The 25471-nt window shown below is 40.1% G+C and overlaps 1 protein-coding gene across 1 annotated transcript in view; it reads left to right on the top strand.

Moving 5' to 3' along the window:
- Nucleotides 1-8541: 8541 nt before the first annotated feature.
- RAB3IP (RAB3A interacting protein) overlaps nucleotides 8542-25471 on the top strand; it is a 29420-nt gene continuing 12490 nt past the window's right edge. The window contains exons 1-4 of the mRNA XM_063447016.1: nucleotides 8542-8679; nucleotides 22972-23238; nucleotides 24195-24447; nucleotides 25212-25307. Of these exons, the coding sequence (XP_063303086.1) occupies nucleotides 22994-23238; nucleotides 24195-24447; nucleotides 25212-25307 (594 nt within the window). The 5' untranslated portion in view covers nucleotides 8542-8679; nucleotides 22972-22993. The remainder of the gene's footprint in view (nucleotides 8680-22971; nucleotides 23239-24194; nucleotides 24448-25211; nucleotides 25308-25471) is intronic.

The following is a 25471-nucleotide window of genomic DNA, read 5'->3' as shown; positions in this document are numbered from 1 at the left end:
TGATCGAGTGATCACATGGCCGTGGGGTCCTGATCTGCCGAGGGGGGACTGCCCGGGCAGACAGGCAGTCCCCCTGGACCGGGAGGAGAGCTGATCGCCGCCGTGGGACCGACGGCGATCAGGTAAGTAGCCCAAAACCGTTATGACGGTTCAGGACCGTCAGCGGTCCAAACGCACGTTTTACCGCTGACGGTCCTGAACCGTCAGCGGTCCTGAAGGGGTTAATAACAGAGCGTCATCGCAGCATCGTTCAAATGATACCCGACCTTTAAATATATCTATATATATATAATTATATCTATAATAATAGTATATGCATGACTCTCAGAGAGCAATAATATTCATCTAATAAACAGCTCGTTATCATTCTGCTCTCTATAAAGCTGCTTTGTGCTCACATCATTCTCCTGGAATTTTTAGTCACTCCTGAGTTCCAGTAAATATTTTACATGAACACAAAAATTGTCATTACAGACATTCTGTCTTCGGATCATTCTGTCAACAGCGTCACAATTCTGGTATGTAGTCCTCTCCGCGTCCTTAAAAGTCTAGTGCTTTAATAGAAAATACAATATGGAAATGTGCATTGTACAGCACTTCAAAGTAACTGCTCTCAGCGAGATTATTTTCAGACATTCACTGCAAATCCAGCATGCAGCCTTCCAGAAAAGCTTTCTTGTACTTGTGAATGTTTTAGTTACTCTTTGGTTACTTTTTGTACATGACCAACACCTTTTTTTTATTCTACATTTTGCTGTTAGTTAAAACTCCTGGCTCATTTCATATCTCCTTCTTGATCAGCGTCTCAAATTTAACCTGTACAGTGCTCTACACTCAAGAAAGCAAGCTATAGGTTAAAATGCATTTAACACAGTTAATGTCCTGTCAATTTGGATGTTTCAGTCTAGAAATTAGATGGAAGGTCAACAGCAAACTAACCCTTTCTCTGCCGGTAATGTCAACAGATCACATTAAGGGCTGATTTTGCCCCCTAGTTACATTTACAGTTGGTTCCAATAGATCCCTGTATCTGCCATAACACCATAACATGTAAACAACAGTATAGTAGAATAGATAACAAGCCGAGGTCAATGAATATACAGAAATACACTCAAACAAGAAACGGCCAAGGATTTCAGAATTTAGAAAAATCGAATAACAGAGCTAAGTCAATACCAGGAAAACCATCAAGCAGTAAGAGTACAGTATTGGGTAAACTAAGATCACAACAGGGCACTGAACAGAATGTAGACGGTCTTAAATAGTTCAGATAGAATCCTATTGGATGATGTCAGAATTGGGATTCCAGAGCATTCGTAACTAAAGTTTGTAGAATGATGCCACTTGCTGCAGCTCTGAAATATGGTGCATCCTGGCGATAAGGTGTGTCAAGAGGGGGGTGGTCCACACCAGAATCGACATGGGAATGACGTATGGTGTCATTATGTATTACATGGCAGCGCCCAAATGGGGCAGGAGACATGACAACATGACCCACTAACAAAAACTCAAAATACCCTATTAGTTAAATGCAGATGATGATCAAAGAAAGAAGTTTGCAAAACCCTATAACACCCAACATAGTCACAATCATATATAAGTTGATGGAGGAATTAACAAAATTAGTTCATGATATTTCAAATTGAGGTCCATGGCTCGCCCACCATCATCTTCCTTATTTGTCTCCAGTGCCCTAATAACTACTTGCCCTTTTTTTTTATCTCTCTTTCCTTTTTTTCTCTTCTTCCTCCCGTGGTCAACCTTTTCTCCATGAGACCTTATCCAGGCCTCCAACCCTTCTGTATAAATGAATAACCTTTAGTTTCTATTATGGTTGACTCCCATTTTAATCCATTAATAGCCAACCTTGCTGAGTCATCTACTTGCTGCCCCTGGATTTATGATTAATTCTGGAGCAGTTTGACAAAAGTTCTCATTGGTACTAGACATGTGCAATTCGTTTCGGTCCGAATATTTATTCGGATTAATTTTGGGCAATTAGGAGATTCGGGTACTTCCGAATGTCCGAATTGCCGAAGTGCCGAATTGCCGAGGTCCTGAAGTTCCGAAATTACCCAATTTCCGAAGTGTCAAAGTGTTGAAGAGCCGAAGTGCTGAAGTTCCGAAGTTCCGAAGTGTCAAAGTGCCGAAGTTCCGAAGCACAGTATTGCCTAAGTACTAATATACTTACCCAGTGAAAGAAGAAAAATGTTACATTGTATACAATTTTAAATAAAAAGTATACAAACATAGACAGGATTCAGCTGTAAGCATTTGCAACACTTACAACAATCAAGTAACATACATTCATATAAAATGTAAGTTACTTGGCCAGTCAATGTAATTACAGGAATGAATAAGTAGATAACTCCCTAATTCCCACGGCATTAGGGAGCTATCTACTAAAAGGCTGAAAGACCTAAATTGGTCTTTCAGACAAATTTACTAAAACTAAGTAAAGATTACTTAGCATTATTAAATTATGCCCCTACTCGCTATTTCGCGAGTAGGGGCATGTCTATTAAACAGTGAGCAGCCTGTGGCAGCCTTGGTTACTTAATCCACCAATCAGAGAGTTATCAGAGAGTCAAATAACACAGCGTGGGAAAATTCCAAAGAACTTTTCAATTTCAAACCAACCAATCCTGTCAGTTACCTGTCAGTCTCTTCATTTACCTGTCAGAACACTCTGATTGGATGGCTTAAACCCACCAATCAGAGTGCTCTGAGCCTAATTGCAGGGCGTGGCAAGGCTTTATAAGCCTTCCCCCGCCCTGCAGAGCTCAGTCTGCGCGGAGCCCTCCATGGGTGAAGAAGGATTTTTTTTATTTTGCGCTCTTTTTTTTTTTTTTAATTGCGTCGGTTATTATGGTTTTTTATTTGGCCTTTTTTGGGGCTGAAAAAAGAAGATTTTAGAAGAAAGAAAACATTGAATGATAAGTTATTTTTTTTTACAGGTTCTTAGTTAAATGTCCCCCCTCATTATTTTTAGGGTGAGGGGGGTAAGTAGGGGGATCATTTTTTGGGGGAGACAATAGGTCCGCTCAGGGGTGGGGGCCGGGGGGAGGACAATAGGTCCCCCCTATTGGTATTTAGGGCCCCCACCCGCCGCTCAGGGGTGGGGGCCGGGGGGAGGACAATAGGTCCCCCCCTATTGGTATTAGGGCCCCCACCCGCCGCTCAGGGGTGGGAGCCAGGGGGGAGGACCTTAGGTCCCCCCTTTTAGGATTTAGGGCCCCCAACCGCCGCTCAGGGGTGGGGGCCAGGGGGGAGGACCTTAAGTCCCCCCCCCCTTTTAGGATTTAGGGCCCCCACCTGCCGCTTAGGGGTGGGGGCCAGAGGGGAGGACATTAGGTCCCCCCCTTATACCAATTTAGGGCCCCCATCCGCCGCTCAGGGGTGGGGGCCGGGGGGGACAATAGGTCCCCCCCATCGTTTTACTTTAGGGCAGCCTGTTTTTTTTAAACAGTGAGCAGCCACAGGCTGCTCACTGTTTACTAGACATGCCCCTACTCGCAGTATAGCGAGTAGGGGCAAAATTTACTAATACTAAGTGATTTTTACTTAGTATTAGTAAATTTGTCTGAAAGACCAATTTAGGTCTTTCAGCCTTTTGGTAGACAACTCCCTAATACCGTGGGAATTAGGGAGTTATCTACTAAGCGGCTGCAATAGAAGTGCCGAAGTTCCGAAATGCCGAAGTTCCGAAATGCCGAAGTTCCGAAATGCCGAAGTTCCGAAGTGTTGAAGTTCCGAAGTTGCCGAAGTTCCAAAGTGCCGAAGTTCCGAAGTTGCCGAATTTCCGAAGTGTCGAACTGCCGAAGTGCCGAAGTTCCGAAGTGCTGAAGTGCCGAAGTTGCCGAAGTTCCGAAGTGCCGAATTGCCGAAGTCCCGAATTACGAAAATTCCGAATTTCGGAATGCTGAACCGAACTGAAAATTTTCCCCATGCACATGTCTAATTGGTACCAACGCCCACTACTACAGCCGCACAAATAATGCAGAAATTACACTTTTCATGAACAAGTATGATCACATACAATCTTGGATGGCAATGATAAGCTAAACGCTTTGGGGCTCCTAAACATCCCTGGGGTCTTTGCACTTAGCCCGTTTGAAAGAATAAACTGAGAAGTCTCTGAGCTACCCATATCACACGATAACACATCATTAGACCTGTTGATAAGTTTATTACTTTAAGCCTTCTAACGAGATGAGAATATTCAGCACCTAACCATTATACTGGTACATCGAGTAGTACTCTGGTAAATACACTTCAACAGCAGCCTTGAATGGAGACATCTAGTTCTCTAGAAAGTCGTTGCATTATGTGAGGTTTGTTTTGGTAAACTGTTGAGGGACCGTAACATTTCAAAGACAGACTTTTCAGACTTCCCAGTCTTTGTTCAATAGAGGAATTACAGCACATTATGCAAGATAATATATTTTAGGTTATAGAGACCGAATGCATATGACATTTATTTATATATTTTTAAACAAATTCACAAAGTGATCTGTGCTAAACAGGCGCTTAAAACAATTTCCAAAAAGGTTCTCTTAATGCAGCAGCTCACACACAAAAATAGGAACCCTCCAATCCTATTGAAATACAGTCAAACAGGTGCACTATATACATAGACAGTATGTAACAGTGACAGTGCGTAGCGCTCAATAATAATCACTTACTCCCCAGCTGTTTTCTTTGGGGTTTGTAAGGTATATGGGTGTTCTTTATTCCAAATGCAGTATATTCCTCAAAAGAAACAAAGGGAAAACAGGGAAAACTCGCCCTGGTGTTGAAATCCTTATGATAATATTTATACAAATAAAGGTGAAGAATGCCTCTCACCTGGATCAGAGCCTGTGACCTGGCTCTGAGTATGTTAGCTTTTGAGTCCTTTTAATGGGATGACTCCTTCCCTCTTTAGCAGGATAGAAGATGTACCAGGTGTATGTTTAAGTGGTCAATTGATAAAGCCGGGAGGAATCGGCGAAACGCGTCTTGGACTGAAACTTGGACTGATACCAGTGCTATGTATGTATTTTATGATTTTATTAATTTGTAAAATAAAAGTTTGACCACTTAAACATACACCTGGTACATCTTCTATCCTGCTAAAGAGGGAAGGAGTCATCCCATTAAAAGGACTCAAAAGCTAACATACTCAGAGCCAGGTCACAGGCTCTGATCCAGGTGAGAGGCATTCTTCACCTTTATTTGTATACATATTATCATAAGGATTTCAACACCAGGGCGAGTTTTCCCTGTTTTCCCTTTGTTTCTTTTGAGGAATATACTGCATTTGGAATAAAGAACACCCATATACTTTATATATTTTTAAACATGCCAAACCTTCTGTTTTGTTTTTTAACTGGAAAGGTTACCAGTGCAATATGAAAAATAAAAATTTAAAAAAAATGTTGTTTTATTATTTTTCTTGGGGGATCAGGACAAAGATAATATAAAGCGCAACAAATATGTTTTTTTTTTAAAACTGCCATTCCATCCAAAGTGACATCTTTTCAATGCTTCAACTAACTCGTCTCTCTCTCTCTTAATAACGGTGCTTGACTTTCTCTGTAGACTTAATTGTTAGCTCCCTGTGCTTTGTTCTGTTCTATCTACAGTGCGCATTGCAATTTCCTTGTCACGTATTCTGAATCCCAGTATTTTAGCTGGCCCTTAGCTCTGGAGGATATTTCAGTAAAAGCTAGGAATGTTCAGTATAGATCTCTTTGTGCCACAGACAAACTTCTATCTTACAATTCAAAGCTCGTATGTAAGCAAAATGGCTTCTCTTCTAGCTAGCTAGAAATTCATTGGGCACACATGGAGTTTTCGTAAGGATACACTCTGCCATCTAAATGTTTGTATGGCACGTGTGCACAGAATATGAAATATTAGGTCTAAGATTAACCAAACAATCAGGCCAAAGTTAGAGAGAACTAAGTAATTGTGAGCTTAGTCAGTACATGGTATACCGGAACACTGGAACATGGGACAAGGCGTAGACAGAGGCAAGAACAAACTGGGTCTGTTACACAGAGAAACAGGAATAGCAATCAAGTTCAGAACAATGTGCTTAAGGGCCTAGAGATCACGAAAGGACACTGTCTACAAGTCTGAAGGGGTTTCTTTAAGGCTAGACACCTAAGTCATAATTGTGACAGTTTTAAAAGTGTGCATTGCACTAGGTACGATGCCAAACAATGAAGGCTAAAGGTGCAAAGATCATGGCTTGCCTCACTTTAGGATAGACGGTGGCAAGAATGATGCAAGTGTGATCTAGTAATAGATTGAAACAGTTTGACCTGAATTTGGCGCAGATACCAATTTGAGAGCCCAGTCTATGACTTTGACGCAAGTGTCCAGTGTGCTGAGAGTGAGATGTCACTGGTGCGTCGTTGTTGGTAAGCACCCTCATATTGGGACACAGATATGTGGAATGTTGATTAATTCTTGGTTTTGCCATGAGTACATCAACAATGGAATAGGAACTATCATTACTAAGTTTAAACTGAGATGCGTCCTTATTGGACGTGGATCTTACACACTCATCCTAAGTGATAAATGGAACTGCTATAGTTAGCTGAACTTTATATCTCAGTCACAACTGAGGATTGAGATAGAGAAAATATATCTGGGACGGCAAGACATGTTACCCAAATCTGGAGTCTATGACCAGATCCAGAACATGCAAGAGTAAAAGTACATTATAAGAACTGTTTCTAACTATTGCTGTACGTGACAAATATTAACATAATATAATCCTTAAAGCCACTGACTGGCATGGCACACTGCTATAGTCACATCCGATTTTCTACCTGTCCTCCCAACCACCCAACATTCGGTGTTGGGTGGACTGTGGGAATGTGCATCCCACTAGCAGTTAAGGCCACCTCTAGTGCATGTCACTCAGAGAGCCACCAGAGGCTCTTCCTGTTAAGGTCCTGCAATCTTTGCAAGACTGGCGTTTGGCATCTTCAAGCTTTGCATGAAGATACTCCCCATAGAGATGCATTGGTATAATTTCTTAACCATTTTGGCTGTTTACCCTGGGAGAACGCCATGGTACCCCTGGCATCTTAACCACTACAGTGAACTGAAATAGTTGTGGTGCTTTGAAGTGTTTCTTTAAAGGATACAGGATCCACACACAAAAAGCACTTCAGCTTGAATAGAAATCTGCACTTTTATCAGTGGGGTAGAAACAGCTTCCTGGCTGTCAATTAAATAGCAATCAAGGTTTTCTTTTGCATCCATTAGCTCCACACAGCTAACAGATCCAGAACATGCACTAATCAAAGCACATTAAAAAACTGAGCTAACGGAAGCGTCAGACATGCTGCAGGGCTAACATGCGCCTGGCTTTCCCCTTGTCAATGAGCTATACTACAGTTGACTGAGAGGCATTGGAAAGTCGAGATCGAGGGTGTGTGCGATTGTGGTGCCAGAAAGTCTGTGCTGGGGAAATAGAGGAGGACTTGCCAAGGCTGCAGACAGCAGGTCTGCAACATTTGAAAGCTGTTTTTAAATAAACTTCCAAAGAATAAAATGCTGAATTAAATACATGATTTTTTTTCATTGTAAGTATATCTCTAAATATTTTTTTTTTGCAGTCAAGTGTTTTTTTTAAAGGAGAACTCCAACCACCATTATCACTACAGTGTGCTGTAATGGTTATGGTGCCGAACTACCTACGCAATCATTGGAGGGCTGGCTACAAAAGGCCTAGGGCCTAGGGGTTGAGGGGGCAACAACAAACAAATAGCAATGTGACCAGCAAACATGAAATGTTTTATACCACTTGAAGAGAGGTCGTAGCCTCCTTATCTATACTTTCCCAAAATCTGTTTATTGTACTGCCAGACTCTGAAATATCTCCGTTGCCCCATAGGTCAGGGAACCCATAGATAGGTCCGGAAAATTAAAAGGGCACCGATCGCTCCAACTAATACTTCATCCTACTCGAAGATAGCCTACGACTAGTCATTACTTATGAAATATTGTGCCTATCATTGACATGTACGTATACGATGTACCGTTAAATTTCAGTATGTCACTTTGTTCTGTTGATGTACGCATAACACCCGCAAAAATAAAGAATTTAAAAAATAAAAAATAAATGTTTTATATCAATACAGCAAAAAGTGTAAATCAATAACAACATTTAATATTGTGCTGTGAGGCAGCAGCCCACAAACTTCTCTGGGCTAGTGGCCTGGGGAGCAATGTAAGGAGTCAATACACATTTATTACTGTATGGCTCCATCATTGTGTCTTTTTATTATTATGTTTTTCTCATTGACATGTCAGACAGTGCACACAGTCTGTCACTGGTCCTTGTCATGGCCTCAGTCAGTGTCAGCATCCTGACATGATGGCCACGGGGTGCCAGTAAGCAGGCAGCCTCTAGCCAGCACTGACGTCACGCACATCAGCGGCTGACCCCCCCCCACAGCCCTCCGAGCCCTGGACGCAGGTGCGCGCCGCCTCCTCGCTCGCTGATTGGTGGCTACGGCCTAAGTGACGTCAGCGAGCCGGACTCCACCCAGAATCGCCGTGCCTGTTGTCTCCTTTGCCTTTGTGCACCTGCCCGTGCACGGGACCGCGCAGCGCGGGCACGCACCCTATCCCCGTTTGTTCTGTGGACTCGGGAGAGCCGTGCGGCACAGACAGGTGAGAGAGGCCGGGTGGGTTTCCGGGTGTGGGGCGTGCGGGGTTCCTAGGGGCCCCTGGGGCTGTCATTCTCAGTCACCGCTCTGTGATGGCTCCTGCCAGGGCTCTGTGAACGCGATGCTGTCATTGTGTACACCGGCCCCGGGATCTGGGACACTTCCTGGTTTACTCTCATTCCCAGGCAGGGCTTGGGGTCAGTGGGAGGATGCCACATGCCCTCTCCACCCCATGCAAACAGGTCCCCCTGGGTCTAAAGTCAGGTAACCCCCCACCCCCCTGCAAGTCCACCAGACTGCCATAACTCAGTGCTGCTTGTTGGGGGCCCCAGGCTGGACTCTGTGTGCCAGCTAGGTATGTCAAATGTCACCATGGGATATTCTGGACACATAATTCTTCATGCTGTTGGGCAGTGCATGAAAAGTGCTGCCCTACACTATGTGGTGTTCATGGGCTGCAAGAGGATTCCTTTGGGATTCCTCCTTGATAAATTAATTTACCTTCCAGGCTCATTAAAAAAATGTGACCTACAACAGGGCAGCACTCTTCATGTGATGGACATTCATGGGCTGCAAGAGAGGACAGTTTCTGTAAGGTTCTTCCTGGATAAATGAATGGATTGTCTTCCTGGCTCATGTGAAGTTCACATAATGCAGGGCAGCACCCTTCATGTGATTCCCATATCAGTGTAAAATTGACTGCACAGGAAAACAGGTGGATGTAGAAACCCTAGTTTCAGTAGAAATCACCTTAAAAAGTATTGCTTTTAGCACTGATGTTGGTAAATTGAAAATCTCCAATGCACCCATTCATAATATGCAGGAAATGTACCATGAAATTCTAATGAGAGAATTTGAGACATTTCAGCATTGCGTTGCCATGGCATTATGCACACAGGTTTAGTGTAGGGGGCCATGTTTAAGGCTGTTCTCCAAAGCATTTACATATTTATTTGTAGACATGTGAATTGCTGGGAATTCAAAATGAATTCAGTTTGAATATCAAATTTTTGTCCAGTGAACCTAAACAAACAGCATCATTTGGAGAGTTTTCCAGTAATTAGACTTAATATTTCATTTTAAAAAGTTTGCTTTGAATTCCTAACAATTGACTCTATAAGAACAACTTTATTAGCGAAAAATCCTCTCATTGTGGCTATGGGTCTGCTTGGAGATATGTTTGGGCTGTACCAATAATATTGCTGAATCACTTCTATATACTTAGAGACTGCGTTTTGTAGGTAATTTACAATTCATAATGTTACAGATGCAATATAAACAGTATGGAACTAAGTCAAAACAATGTGTGACATTGCAGTGTAGCCAAGGTTGTTCTCCGTGACTAGCAATATAATTTGTATCGGAATTTGAAAATATGTGCATAATTTTCAAATTAGATGAACAATATCCAAATTGGATATTTACTAATGGCAATTTTTTATACCGTAGTACCTGGTTCCTTGTCTTGCGTGTGATTTGGTGCAATCCATAAGATCAAATTTCGTAAAAACTACTTCAACTTTGTCACTTCAAGGAAAAATGGAAAGATTTGAGTTTGAAAATTTTACACAAGCATTCTAATTACCAGTAGAGAACGAAAGTTGGGCCCATCCTCCTACAGGCTATGAACAAGGGGTGCAGGGTTCATAAAGCTTGCACAGGTCCCCAGTTTCTCTTGCAATGGCATAAGTGACTATATTGTGGAACTCTCTGTTCCCCGTTAGAGCTAGGTAGGAGTGCTCAATAAAACAAAATAAGTGCAAGGTCAAAACTGATGTATTTTCAGGAGCCACATAGTGCTACAATATGGGTGTAGTATGATGGTAAAGGGGACACTGTGGGCACTGTAACTGCTTAATTGAAGTGGTTATTGTATCTGGAGTTCTCTCACGCCAACCTTTTGATCAGAGTTAAACTGTTTTTAATATTAAACAAGAGCCACCGCATTCCATTAAGTAATCATTAATCTGAGCAGCAATGGGTGGCAGTGTTTGTCTGAGAGTGTCAAGTAACCACTTTCAGACTATCACAGCACCCTTTACTCATATGAATTTAATAGGGTAATCTTTTCTTAAGTCATGCCTCCAGGGTGGGCAGCCAGGGACCCTCAGTCTGTGATAAACTGCTTGAAAATTATTTTACACTAAATGGCGGGGACAGCACCAGGGTACCAAACGCACTAAAACCACTTCAATGAGCTTTAACAAATCTGAGTCTGTATGTTTCCCTTTCACAGATTGCATTGTGCTGTGGTGTCTTTAGTTATTGAGTGTAGGCTCGCATGGATGCACCCTCTGATTATGTACTCAACCAGCATGATGGGTGAGGATTCAAAGTAAACCTGTCATGGGCTCGCCCTCCAATCCAGTGTCGCCATGTCCTCGCAGGGGTGGTGTTATACTTTTGTAACACCCACCTCTAGTCAACCCGAACTCAATCTGCAATCTCCAAGCAGGACTAGCCTCCTTTGTGAAGCTGACTTCATTGCCAGTATGCAGGCGTCTGAACGAAGTGACGTCAGTTACTCTGGTCCTATTCTCTATAGTCAGCGCATGCAGTGTGGTTGCTGTGCTTGGAGAACAGAATAACCACTTGTGGGAGATCTCTTCTATTCTGCCTGTCACTCAATTCTTCGGCATAGTCTATAATGAAGAATTGATTGACAGAAGGGAGACCAATTTTTTCAATGCAGAGTTGGAATTTTATGCTCTTTTAAAAAAACACAAGTTATAATAGGAATGACAAGTAACCTCAAAACACAAGAGAAGCTGATTTTAAATTTATATATGTGTATATATAATATAAATTATACAGGAAAGTAGATTGGTGGACATTTGGAAATTTCCATGTCTGGACAGAAAAATTACCTGGCCAGAAAGCTTAACTGTGTATCAGCGGAAGTGCTACGTCCACCATCACGTGAGACTGTATGTATACTATACAGAGGCACATGGTTATTCTCATTTATCTTAAACATGCTATTGGGGAAATATTTTTTGCCTATATTCAATATATTTTTTTTTTTTGGCCAGCCAGACCTTTTAAGGTATTGCTCTGCCTGTATGAATTACGGTACATTGTGCTGTACAGAACCAATAATCTGTTTTGGTTTATATTGTGTATTAGTTCTGGTAGTATTGTAAAATATATTTTGTATGGATAGAGTTTTATCCTTTGATTTTGCAATGCTAGTTTACCTTGTTATCCTACATTGTTTTTTGGTGTGTATAATATGGAACATGTTGCCAGTAAAAAAAATATTATTTCTCTTTAACTGCATCATCCTGAAATGGACCACAGATATTTGTGTAAGGTTCAAAACAACAAATGAGGTGCTATTAAGTTAATATGTTTGATGTGACTTTATTCTTTATCTAGGGAACATTTAGTAATAATATAAATATATACGAAGAATGTGTACATTGTATCGAATCAGCTTGACCAACATGTGGATGCAGTTTTTCCATATTTTTTTTTTTTCTTTCGTATTTAATTGACCTTGGTATTTACTTCTGTTTGTGTGTATCAGAATTGTCCATTTGAATTGCCTTGTAATAACGAACTGAAGTATTTCTGGAATTGCAGATTGAACTTGTGTTACTGTACCAGCAAGTGTCCTTGGACAAGACACTGAACAATACATACCTACCTTCCTCAAATCCTCACAGATTGCAAGCTTGTTTGAGCAGAACCTTCTTCACTTCCAAATATCCCCCTTCAATATTTGTAAAGTGGCATGGTGGTGCAGTGTTGGCAATATAGACATGCTAATAACAAATACAATTCTTAGAACAGACTGACATTCAATATTAAGTCTACAGAGAAAAATACATTGGATAAGTACAGAATTAAAGGACCAGTAAAATACCCAGACAACATTATCTCAATAAAGTGGTCCATTAGTTGTTTAGTAGATACAGTAATGCTTACATTTTATAGTTAAATATGCTTTTAATGGCTCTATAACTGACACTTTTTGCTGTTAGAACTGAACCAAAGTTGGTTCCCACAGCAATAGGAGCCCATCACAACTGCGCATGCACTTTAAGTCCACAATGCTTCTCAATAAGGAGCACTGGATTGGACTTTAGAAGCATTGGCGTGATGACGCAAGAGGCAGATTGAGTGCCTGCCAGGACACTGTTTTGGCACTGGAGAAAAGGTACATAGAACAATTTCTTTTTTTTTTTTTAAATGTTATTTTTGAATTAAGGGGAGCCCTAAACTGAATCTAAATATAGAGAACAACTGTAGCTTTAGGAATACAGGCTTATTTTCCGTTCCTAACAGTATAGTGTTCCTTTAAATAATCACTATAGTGTCAGGAAAACAAACTTGTTTTCCTGACACTATATAACTCTTGGGTTCACCCCCCCCCCACCCTCAGGGCCCCCTCCTTTGGCGTTGAAGGGGTTAAAACCCCTTCAGTTACTTACTTTAATCCAGCGTCGGGCTCCCTCAGCGCTGGTGACCTCTCCTCCCACTCCGACGTCTGCTCCCGAGTGAAGCGGAATGCGCATGCGTGGCCAGAGCCGCGCGCACATTAAAAACGCCCATAGGAAAGCATTTCTTAATTCTCTGAAACTGCTATGTTTACATCTGAAGGGTTAAAACCAGGGGGACCTGGTACCAAGACCACTTCATTGAACTGAACTGGTCTGGGTGACTATAGTGGTACTTTAAGTTAATTTTGTAGAACCAAAATCCATGTAGATGCAGCATTCCATTACTAGCCAAATCCATCTTGGTTATTCAGTTAGTCATGAATTGTCAGGCAAATAAAATCTCCAACTTTGGTACGTTTTCAGTTCAACTGTTTTTGCCTTCAGCCTGAAATTTCCTGGTTAATCTTCACAATTCACATTCTTGTGAATAGCCCTGCATTCACTGCTTACACTTAAAACTTCTAAAGGTGTGGACTATTGTTTTATTTTGCAAATACACTCCTGAGGGAGAACTGTACTTTGTTTCTGGAATGATTATCTACATTTATAGTCTTCCCCAGCTATAGTAGGAAGTCCAGGATTTATGTTGATGGATGGCTGTGCATTTGGTATTGGTGGCAAGGGGTTATGGAAATCTGTGTATACATGTGTGCTCAGCAGTGGTGTCACCTGGATGCACACAGCAAAACAGCTGAACGCCCAGGAGCCATTTAAATCACAAGGGAAAAGGCAGTCACTTAGTGACTCTGTAAGAGGAATAGAGGCTGCATCGGTGTTGTTCTTTCACAGTACAATGGATGGATGCAGTAGGAAGTGACAACAGCCCCTAAACACAAAAATAATGGTTTGCTTGCTTAGTAAATATAGGAAAACTACATAATACATCCTGTTGCTATCTCCAGCCAGCCGCCCCAGGTGTATGTCTGTCTCTGTAGCTACTATTTAAGCATCAAGCACCCAAAGCAAAACGGATCATAGTCTGCTGAGCTCACTATTAGTGCCCCAAATAGATGTGGTATTATAGGATGATAACTGATGTGAAAATGTCATCACCCTATAGTACAACATCTACACACCTTTCTTCATGGGAGGAAGCCATTTTCTTTGTGCATTTAGGACGAATAATAGCACAATGGGAAATATAGACGTTTCGGGAAAGAATTAAACTATAAAATATTACCCAAATTTCTTTGCATTTGATTCTGTGTTTGGTTTGTCACCAGTAGATAAGGGAGACTGATTTTATTAAATGTCTAGATTCTGAAAATCTGTTGACTTAAACCAGACATAGGGGAAATAGAATACATGGTTTTATTTTGGATCATGGATGCAAGTAACCTTTTGAATGTGACCATGAAGCCCCTTTGGTAGAGAAACATGATATTCTCTCTGAGACTTGGCTAGAATGTTTAGTAGTTTTCCTCCTGTGCGTTTTGAAAAGCAGCTTTGACAATAGCACTACTTAAAGTGTCAACAGGTATTTTACATTTAGAATATTGCCCTTAAAAACGGCATATTTGAATGTCAACATTTATAGTGGCGCAGTAATATTGCTTTGTTCTTAAGAACGTATCAGCATTACATTCCAGCCAATAAAACTGCTAACAATGGCAGTCATGGTTTTGGGGTTCTCAAGCCGTGGTGACTTTATGCTGGGATTAGTTCAGAGTTTAGAACACATTGTGTGTGTTGTCAAAGAACTGCAAGTCATGCTTTTTTATTTTTAACTTTAAAGCCCCAAAAGGCAGTTAATAATCGTGGCAAAATATAGCTCTCCCCTTTCTTGAACTGTACCCATAGTACACATCCAGGTATTTGTCAGATTTAAATGTCTATAATTTCATGTACGTTTACTAAACAATCTACCTTTGTGGTCTGGTAAACATTGTAGTAATCTGTTTTGTAAATTTAACTTTGAACACAGTTGGTTGTATTATTAGTATAGCTGAGATTCTTTGTTGCATGTATTAAATTCAGGTTATAATCATGACACGTTTTAGAAACAACAAGGTTTAAAATCAATTATTGATTTGTTTGCATTTTGTATGTGGACTTTTCTCTTGTATATTTGTATAACTGGAAAAGTTTCAATGTCGTACTGTTTTGCTTAGGCAAAGTACATTAGTCGTCTCTGTTCCACATTATTCTGAATGTACAAATAAGGATTTATTCACTAATAAAAAGTCAAAAATGAAAACCCACATCTAACTTTTAGTTGGCTATTTACTCTTGTACCATATTTTATATCAAGAGCCTCATTCATTGCCATTGATAGGTGAGCCAAAGGTTTGTGTCATCTGCTTTCCGATTTTAATTTTTATTATTTTTCTTCAGTGCCTGTGTGTGTGTGTGTGTAGTTACAGTAGTCCTACCTCTTAGTGTCATTGCAGTAACACAAAATAAGACACACATATTGATTTGCATTCATAGACACACTTACATGTTCACACAAACACCTGCATCCATAACAAGTGCATGTGCAAAAACACATTCATTGACATACAGTCAGACACACGTACAAGTATACACTCAGTCTAAAACTCTTCATAGGCACACAGATACAGAGACACAGTCGGAAGCACATAGGTGGGCAATCATTCCTGTCCTACCTTTACCTCTGCAGCCCCCTTAAGTAAACGGCACCGTGTGTATTCCATTGACACTGCCTATGGCATGTCTGGGTCTGCTGAATTTCCTTTCCCTTCACTCAGAGCTTCAGTGACCTCACACAGCTGACCGGAATGGAAGTGCTGTTGGATGAGAAGCTGTCTGTTTGGGAATGAAATCTGGTGGTCTCCAGATATGGGTCTGCGCTGTAGTTACTGCACCTTTCTGGACATACACAACTTGCCTTACCAAAATGAGAAGGCCTTGGAAAGGATGGGTATTGAGGGCGGTCACCTGATAGTGGGTGCACCACTGTTACTGTTTTAAGAACTATTTACATGTAGTGGAGTTTGGAATCCTGGAACTTTTCATTCCTTTCAGAATCTGTAGGAGCCACATTGTCAGCTGAGGCACATGCACCACTTTAGCTCACTCCTGTTACCATTAATCACAAGATGGAACCTTCATCTGTGTGTTCTGACATAACCTTCTGTTTAAGTCATGTATTTCATATAATAAATGAAATGCATGACTTTATTAGAAGCTTGTGTGTGTGTGTATATATATATTTTTTAACTGCAACTGATTGTTGTTCAATTTGTAGTAATGTTTGTTGCATGCCCTCCTCCCTTAACTGAATAAATAATATTTATAAACCGTGCTCATTTTTTCTTTTTTTGTTACAGCCCGATGCTTTATTTCTCAAACTTACTGTAGCTTACGTCTATTAGATTTAAAACGTACATCCTTGTGGTCATTAATCAAGCTTCCTGCATTACCCAGTGTTAATCCAATTATCCCTGCATTTAACCTATCTTGTTCCTTGCATTACTTCATGGAGTAAATTCAATTTCTACATCCCTACATCTTATATTTTTAGGTGCACACCCTAAATAGGAGTGATTACTGTGACTGTTTCTCTTCAATGCTGTACATGCGTGTGTGTAATATATAACAAATTTAAATTTTACTCTTTAGTCATAAAAAGTATAAAAACCCACCAGTGACAGGATGCTTAGCAGACCAAATTCGTTCAGTCATTACAGCAAGCTGCCACTGGACATGGGGGTGGGGGTTTAAAGTAATTTAATACTTTTAATGAAGGGGGATGAGTGTGAGAGTTAAGTGAATTTGACAGGGCATGTGGCAGGGTGAAGGGTGGCGAGTGTGACAAGGTATGGGTTGAGTGTGATAGAGCAGGTATAGCCTATCGTCTGATGCCCGTAGCACACAATTCTGGGCAGATTATTTTTTTTTTTTTACCCTTTAGCCCTTTTGCGGGCAAGTAACAGGGCTGATACAGGACCAGGGACTGTGTGAATAGAACCTCCATCAGGGCAAAGCACAGTAATCACTCCCTCCCAGTGCTGCACTCCCGAATCAGCACTGCAATGTGAGGGAGCTATTACTGTGGTTTGCACCCAAACTTATGCGGGGAATTGAGCTATATGTATATATAAACATTTGCTCCTTCTTAATTACCTCATGGGCAGGAAGGGGGGCAAAAATACATTCCCTGATGGTATGGTTGATTCCTGATGCAGCTGCAGTTTTTGTGGTCTGGCGCTATGTGAGGAAGTCAGAGTTCCCGACCCCGCACTGTGAAGAACCATGGACCACCACGGTAGGATTAAAAAAAAAAAAAAAGCTTTATTTAAAAGATAGGAAATTTTGTGTTACTAAGTGCCAAGATACAAAAAAAAACACGTTCATAAATTCCCAGAATTGTGAAAAATGAGAACAATAAAATAGAACAATCAAAATGACGAGATTAAATCATTGTCGACGGATCATTACACATTAGCATCTAGACAGGCACTAAAAGGTGTGCGTAACTGAAATCTTTGCCACATTGTAACTGTCTTTTTTGCTACACGTTGGTAAACACCGAGCACGGAAGGGTTTCTAAAGGGCTGTGTAGTGAGATCTTTTGATCTCCCTGCTTGCTAAATGGTGGCCCTATCAGAACTGTTTTCTGAGCCTGGCCACTAAGTGTTGGCCTTGGGTAACTCCGCTATGGTGGCGGCGGCCCTCTTCATCTAGGTCACATGCACCAACAACCCCCCCTCCTTGATTCGCAGATGGTCCTTGTCCTATTGCAAAATGCATCAGATGCAAAGTTAATTGATCTATTTTCATTCTTAATGTATAATTGCAGGCAATTGTCTCCTGGGTGCCTACTATGAAAGCTATGTTGCTCATGTTCTAAGTCCATTCTTCTCTTTGGCAGCTGTTGTGTATTGTAGCTGTTGTCTTTTGGTATTGAGTCTTTGGCTTGCTGAAACCTTGCACTAAATATTCATTAAACATGTATAAGAAGCCTCTCATCTTTGCTTTATTTCAAAACTGGGTAATTCTAGCCTTGCTTTTAGACCGATTTGCTCTTCTCCCCAGGGACGATAACTCTCAATTGCAGTTGCTTGAAACAGGATCAATTCGTAGAGTTTGCTGTCGATTAGAAAGTTAATATTTGTCACATCCAGCAGAAATTGCTCTATAGTGGCAAATATTTCAACTACTTTAATTAAAAGTATATTTTTAATAATTTGTTGGAAAATTTGCTGTAGAAATTTGATTTAGAAAAAATATATATAAATTTGAATATTTTTTTTGGTATGACACAACTTTTGAGTTTATTATGAATTAATGGGAGCAAATCTGAAATGTTCTGATTGCCATTTCCAAACTGATTAACTCCATTTTGGTCCCATATCTCATTTAAGACATTTTAGTAGGCACCAATTCACATTCCCTTCATAAACATGTACGTATTTGTAAACCAGACATCATAGGATAATTCACATTGGATGTTTCGATTCCATAAATATAACTTATTTACCGCCGTCTTTCAAATTTATTTAAAAAAGTCCCCTCCTGTATATCTATGTATCCATTTTTTGTGAATTTACACTGCCAAACATTTCGTTTTTAGATTTGGAATTCAACATTGTTTCTAGCATACCAACCGACCAATTCAAATTATCAGTAGAAATATACTGTATACAGTTTTGGAAAATATTGACACCAAAATGTTTACATGGGCTGTTGTATTACTTTTTCATGGAGTCATTTTGCTACCATGATTTGTGTTAATAGTGGCTTTGTATTTCAATGACAAAACTGTATGTCGTCTGCTACAGACGAATCACAAATGAGATCCTAATATATGAAACATCCCACTGTTCTTTTGTTTACGGCAAATATGCCATTTCCACAGTGGCCAGGAAGTGGCTAAATTTTTATTTATCAACATACTATTTTTTTTAAATGGACTCTGCATATCTAATAGACATTTTCCAAGCAGTTGCTAGTTTCTCAATTTTTGTAAAAATAAATAAATATATATATATATATATATATATATATATATATATATATACACACCTATGTCTGCCCTTCAAAATGTTTTTTTTGAAAACTTGTTTGTGAATGCTTTCAACAGTATCTAAACGCTAATGTTCTTTCCCAACAAAATACCAGTGTAATCTTGACTGCTACTATGTACTGTGTCCATATCAAGTGTTTTTTTCTGTTTGGTGTATTTAGGAGGTTACCAGCTGAGTTTGTCCTTGAAAAGTCTGTTTGTCAATGGCTTGTAGTTTTTTTTTTCTTATTTTCATTTGTAGTTCATCTTTAGCTTATGGAGCGAATTAAGCGCTTAACTAGAAATCATACACATTAACAGTTTGGATTGGAATTTTTTATTTTTATTTTTTTTTTAATTAGAATTGTTATACTAAAGCAGTTTAATATTTTCGTCTAATTCCATTTTACCACCAAACCACTATATTTGTGGAATTCTGTTTGCAAATAGAATATGCAATTTATTTAAATCGCTGAACAATTAATAAGTAACTAGTTTAACTCCATCTAGTAGAAGTTAATAAATTATTAATTGTAAATGGCTGACCTGAAAACACCTTTTACAATCTATTTTTATTTATTTTTACCCTTACTGTACTCCATCTCCCCCTTCCTCTCCCCCCCCCCCCCCCACGACTCCCCAGTTTACAGGTGCAATTGCGCCAATTTGAATAAAGCTTTTAGGCCAACACTTCGTACTGTTTCTTACACGTGACATAATTAATATACTTGTGAAGAAAATAGACTTATGTTTGGTATTTTCTTCTTTCATTCATGACTTTCTGCTGTATTTCGTTTTTTTATTTTTTTATTTATTGGTTCGGTAGATTAAACTACCGAACACCGACCACCCTCCTGGTTCATTATCTTCAAAGGGAACAGTCTATTAAGCGCTCTCTGGGCGGCCGCCGTTCGTATAGTCGAATGCCACGTGGAAGAGAAAACGGCGGCCATCTTGTTTGCACAAAAGGAGGCAGCGGGACTTGGTCGTAGAGTGTCTGGAACTCAAATCAGACACTCAACGTACCGAACACCGCTGAAACATACGAATGCCTGCTTCCTTTTGTTGCCGAAGAGCTAGGAGAGTGCCATTTGGTAGTTTGATTCATACGAACACTGGGAACAATCGTTCCTATGAGCCAGGAGGTGCTTTTATTCGTTTTTATGCTGTTTTCTGAATTGACCGACCGCACACACTAAATTCGTGGAACTGTTTTGGGCAGGAGCCTCGTGTGCGGTTGGTGAACTAAGACTAACACACTTTTTGTGAACCCCTGAACCGATCTGGGTGAAATTTGAATATGTTGGTCTCCCAGATCGGGGCTATCAGGGGACATGTCATTTGTGGGGATACCTTGTGTATAAATGGGTGTTCCAAGTTTTGGGGAAATTGTGTGCCCTTTGCCTGGAGATAATTGGGTTATTCCTTAACTTATCTCATTATCTCCCAGGCAGAGGAAGGGAGGGTTTTAATGTAAATCTGTATTATGGTTGGTTGTTCCTTTTGTTTATTGTGGAAGGTCCTCTTGCATAAGGATTTCCATAAAAGCCAGTGTGGCATCAATAAAACATTATTCCTGTTGTACCCTTCATAAAGTCTAGGGTAACCTTTTATTTGCTGGGAAGATTCGTCTTCGAAGATGCATTCATCTACACTATTCCTCTACACCCTAACTGCAACTGTAATCACTTATGCTCCGCTATTGGGAAAGGAATAGAAGAACTCAGTACCATAACCACTGAGGTTCTTAACAATACTGTAAATGTATCTGTCTGTCAATTTACAAGATGTGTAAACTGTGCACGCTTTTTCTTAGGGTATACATATAACACTGTTCATGCATCCATTTTCTACTATATTCTGTGTGGTCTATGGTAATCCTTTTTATTTATTTATTTGTGCTCCAAGAAATAACAGTAAAGCAATATGTGTGTGTTTTCTTCATATTTGTTTATAGTAGTGGATGTATACAAGTGCAAAATACAATCAATTTAATTAAAGAAGATTTTCTGGATACTCGGAGAGCTGTTGGCGAGCAGTCTTTATTGATTCAAAGCAACGTTTTGGCTTTATAATGCTTAATAAAGGCTCTAGCATAGAGCCGAAACATTGCTTTGAATCAGTAAAGACTTGTGTGTCATTTAGCAGCCCACAGTCTTTATTTTTTTAGTGTGCACAACCCCTGACAGATCACTTGAGACATTTAAAGAGTTTATATAATGTAATTTTTCTGCCAGTCATGTATGTATCCACACTATCATACTTCCCTGCGGCTGCTGCCTACAATCCTCAAATTTATAAAACAACTTATTTCAACTGCAGGTGTGTAACGAACTACAACTAGATTCGTAAACCATATCTTTAAAATAAATTTTATAAAATTATATGTGTGTATACATACAACTTCCTGGTCGTATGAACTGCATGGAAAAAAATATATATATTACACCAAACTAACAGGAGTCAAGGTCAACACACTTAAAAAGGCCCACTAAAACATTAGAGCCCTACAATGTATTTTCATTAAATGATCACTATAGGGCCAGGAACACAAACATGTATTCCTGACCCTATGGTGTTAAAACCACCATCTAGCCCCTCATGCCTCCATAAATATAGCAAAAACTTACTGTATTCAAGCCTGAAGCTGTAGATCGGCATGCTGTTTGCCTCAGAAAAACAAGCAGCCTGCTTACATCATCAGAAGGGTAGCCTGATCCAATCACAGTCCTTCCCCATTGGATTGGCTGAGACTGACAAGGAGGCAGATCAGGGGCAGAGCTAGCATGATTCAAACACAGCCCTGGCCAATCCGCATCTCCTCATAGAGATGAATTGAATCAATGAATCTCTATGAGGAAAGTTCAGTGTCTGCATGCAGAGGGAGAAGATACTGAATGTTTTGATGCATTTTAGGCAGCCATGACCCAGGAAGGATCTCTAACAGCCATCTAAGGAGTGGCCAGTGAAGTTATCACTAGGCTGTAATGTAAACACTGCATTTTCTCTGAAAAGACAGTGTTTACAGCAAAAAGCCTGAAGGTAATGATTCTACTCACCAGAACAAATTCAATAATCTGTAGTTGTTCTCGTGAATATAGTGTCCCTTTAACCCCTTAAGGACACATGACGTATTCCAGAAGTTTGGTCCTTAAGGGGTTAAACATAATTTATTCATAAACATGTATTCCTGACCCCATAGTGCAAAACCCAATATTTAGGTGATTGCCCTCCCTCCCCCTTAAAAGTGAATAAAAACCACCTTATTTCCAGCGCCGCACGGTTCCGCCGGCACTGGCGCCGCTTACTTGGTGACATCATCAGAATTGACGATTTTTAGCCAATCCAATGCTTTCCCATGGGAAAAGCATTGGTTTGAATAAAATTGGCAAGGAGGCAGGGCCAAATGCCATTTTGGCCAATCAGCACCTCCTCACAGAGATGCATTGAATCAATGGATCTCTATGAGGAAAATTCAGCATCCTTATTAAAGAGTAGAGACGCTGAACGGCAGGGCTGCTTACTGTGCAGCACTGAGCCAGAAAGCACCTCCAGTGGCCATCTGAGTGGCGGCCACTTGGAGGTGTCCCTAGGGGCAATGTAAACACTGCCTCTGAAAAAGGCAGTGTTTGCATTAAAATGCCTGCATACAATGATTTTACTCACCAGAACAACTACATTAAGCTGTAGTTGTTCTGGTGACTATAGTGTCCCTTTAGCTACTGCACAAGAACAAAGAGAAGAGGAGATCTCAAAATATATTAACGAAAGTAATGTTATGGGTATCCATCTTTTCTGGGATATTCTATGGATGACGAGGGGGACGGGTTAGCCTTTACATACATTAAATGCATTATACCTAGTGATTTATCTATTACAGGTGTCTGGATGATGTGTTTACTATGGCCAGCGACCCTCTGGAAGGCTTTCACGAAGTGAATCTTGCATCCCCTACGACTCCAGATCTTGGCGTGAATGATATTAAGCCTCAGGAACCAACTACCTCACCCAATGTAATTTACAGACCCCATTTAAGTGTAAACGCAAGTACTATTCAGCCGAATACTCTAAATGCATCAGACCTACCTACACAACCTGTGTACTCCTCTCCAAGGCATCTCAACTGTGGGGACACTTCTGGGAAAAGGTAGGACATTGTGCTACTAAACTAATAAGGAACAACTTCAGAAAGAACAGAATGTCTTTGTTCCAGAAATATGCCAACTATTCCATAAGCGGATTTGCATTTGGTAGCAGGTTTATGTAGCACTCTTAAGAATCCACTAACACTAAGAAGCTCAGAATTAACTCTTGTGTTTCCTGCTTGGAAGCAGGAAGCTGTTATTTTTGTTGGCCTTCACGCAGCTTTTTGGGAAATGTTTTATCCATTGGCTTTTAAATGACCCCAGTGTTATTCACTAAATTCATAATATGAGCAAACGGAAATCCGAATGGCAATATTTAACGCTATAATAGCCAAACTGTCTGTGACTATAAGATATAATGCGTTCTCCAAAATATTTATGCATATTTTTGCACATTGAGCAACAGATGCTCATTGCTTACTCAAACAAAGCTCTTTGTAAGTTACTCCTACCCCTAGTGAGATCTAAGATTCTAAGATTTTTAATTCTCAGGCTTGTGTAGTAGAACATTTTGTTTGTGTGCGTTTTGTATGCCATAAGGGAGGAAGGAGATGGGTGAGTAGTTTTCGCCCGACCATTATGGGTGCCACCATAGAGGGGACGTGTGGTACAGAGGTGGATACTTCTCAATAAATGCAAACACCACAACTGGTCAGTCAACTTTAATTAAGAGATGGCAGCCATTTTTATAAAATTAAGGAATATCACATGCTGCCCAGTTAAAGTTTGTGGCTTTAATTTTGTTTGGGAACACTCTAGTTAAAAAATAAATCCAGTAAAATATTCTACTGCCTTAGTAGGCAGAATTTTCTTCAAGTAAACCGTTTCTGACTAATCTGTGTACGGCACTGCACTGTGCATGTGACAATTACAGTAACGAAATATCCTACAGGGAAGCAAAGCTAAAGTTGTTTACATGACTACCAATCAGTTTTGTTTTTCTTAATTTTGTTTGTAGCACCATACTAACGGATACATGTTCTACCTCTGGATGCCAGACATGCTCTCCCAAACACAGCAGAAGAAAGGACAGCAACCGCGCAGAGAGAGAGTTTCTGCAAGGTGCTACGGTGACCGATGTTGTGGATGGGACAGATGATGTGCTCGGATGGAGTACCGACAGCCTGTCCCACCTACGGAGTCCTTCTGTCTTGGAAGTGCGAGAGAAAGGATATGAACGGCTAAAAGAAGAGCTGGCCAAAGCTCAGAGAGTAATTATACTGGCTACATTTATATGGGGATGCTCCAGTTTCACTGACGTAGAACATCTTGAAACTTTCCATTGAATAGCTTATTCAGTTCCTTAATTATATAGGCAAAACGAAATTACAAAAATGATAGTATGCAGAACAAAATTGTTGTTTTCCCCTAAATATTTTGTATTTAATCAGAATTACCATTTATTTATTTATATATTTTTCGGCCTTTATTGTAATATTTTATACAACCATGAATTTTCTAATTCCTTCTCTTTTCTGCATCCTACAATTTCCCGACTTTATTTATGTAACCTATTAATCAGCTTATTTTTATATATGTCAATTAGCAGCTTATTTAATGTTCTAGAACACTGTGGTAGAAATCTGTAGCAAACCAGAATGTGATGCAAATTTTTAAGTGGAGCAATCCCATGAACACAAATAAAATGTTCAGGCTGATTCAATTTCTTTCCATGGTGATTGCTTCACTAGAATTTCAAACAAGCTGTTTTAAAAAATGATCTCCCTTTGAATTGCATTGGGGGGGACGGTGGTATATTGAAGAAAAATTATTTTTATTTATTTTTTGTTTGTTTTTTTACTTTTTCTGTTCTAGTAATGATGCTGTGGCCATGTATGAATGGAAGCCCTTTTATTTTCTACTTGATCCTTTACTACAAGGATAATGTTAGAAGCATCTTCTGGAAGAGATATACTCAAAGGCAACTGGTCTGGGCTGCACAATCTGACATCTTTCTATTCTTGATTGCCCCTAGGAGCTGAAATTAAAAGATGAAGAATGCGAACGACTTTCAAAAGTGCGTGACCAACTCGGTCAGGAGCTCGAGGAGCTTACAGCAAGTCTATTTGAGGTAAGATTCTGATTGTACTATAAGAAGTGCAAGTAGTTCATACGATCAAAGTTTGTGTCAAGGTGAATGCCTAGCTACACCCTCTAGACCATGATTGGACTACAGGACGTTCTGCAGCTATTGGTGAACTTGCAGTGATCCTCAGTCATCTAAAAGCAAGTACA

The sequence above is a fragment of the Pelobates fuscus genome, chromosome 3, assembly GCF_036172605.1.
Source record: "Pelobates fuscus isolate aPelFus1 chromosome 3, aPelFus1.pri, whole genome shotgun sequence".
NCBI lineage: Eukaryota > Metazoa > Chordata > Amphibia > Anura > Pelobatidae > Pelobates > Pelobates fuscus.
Note: the sequence above shows the minus strand (reverse complement) of the source record. Positions and strands in the feature narration are given on the sequence as shown.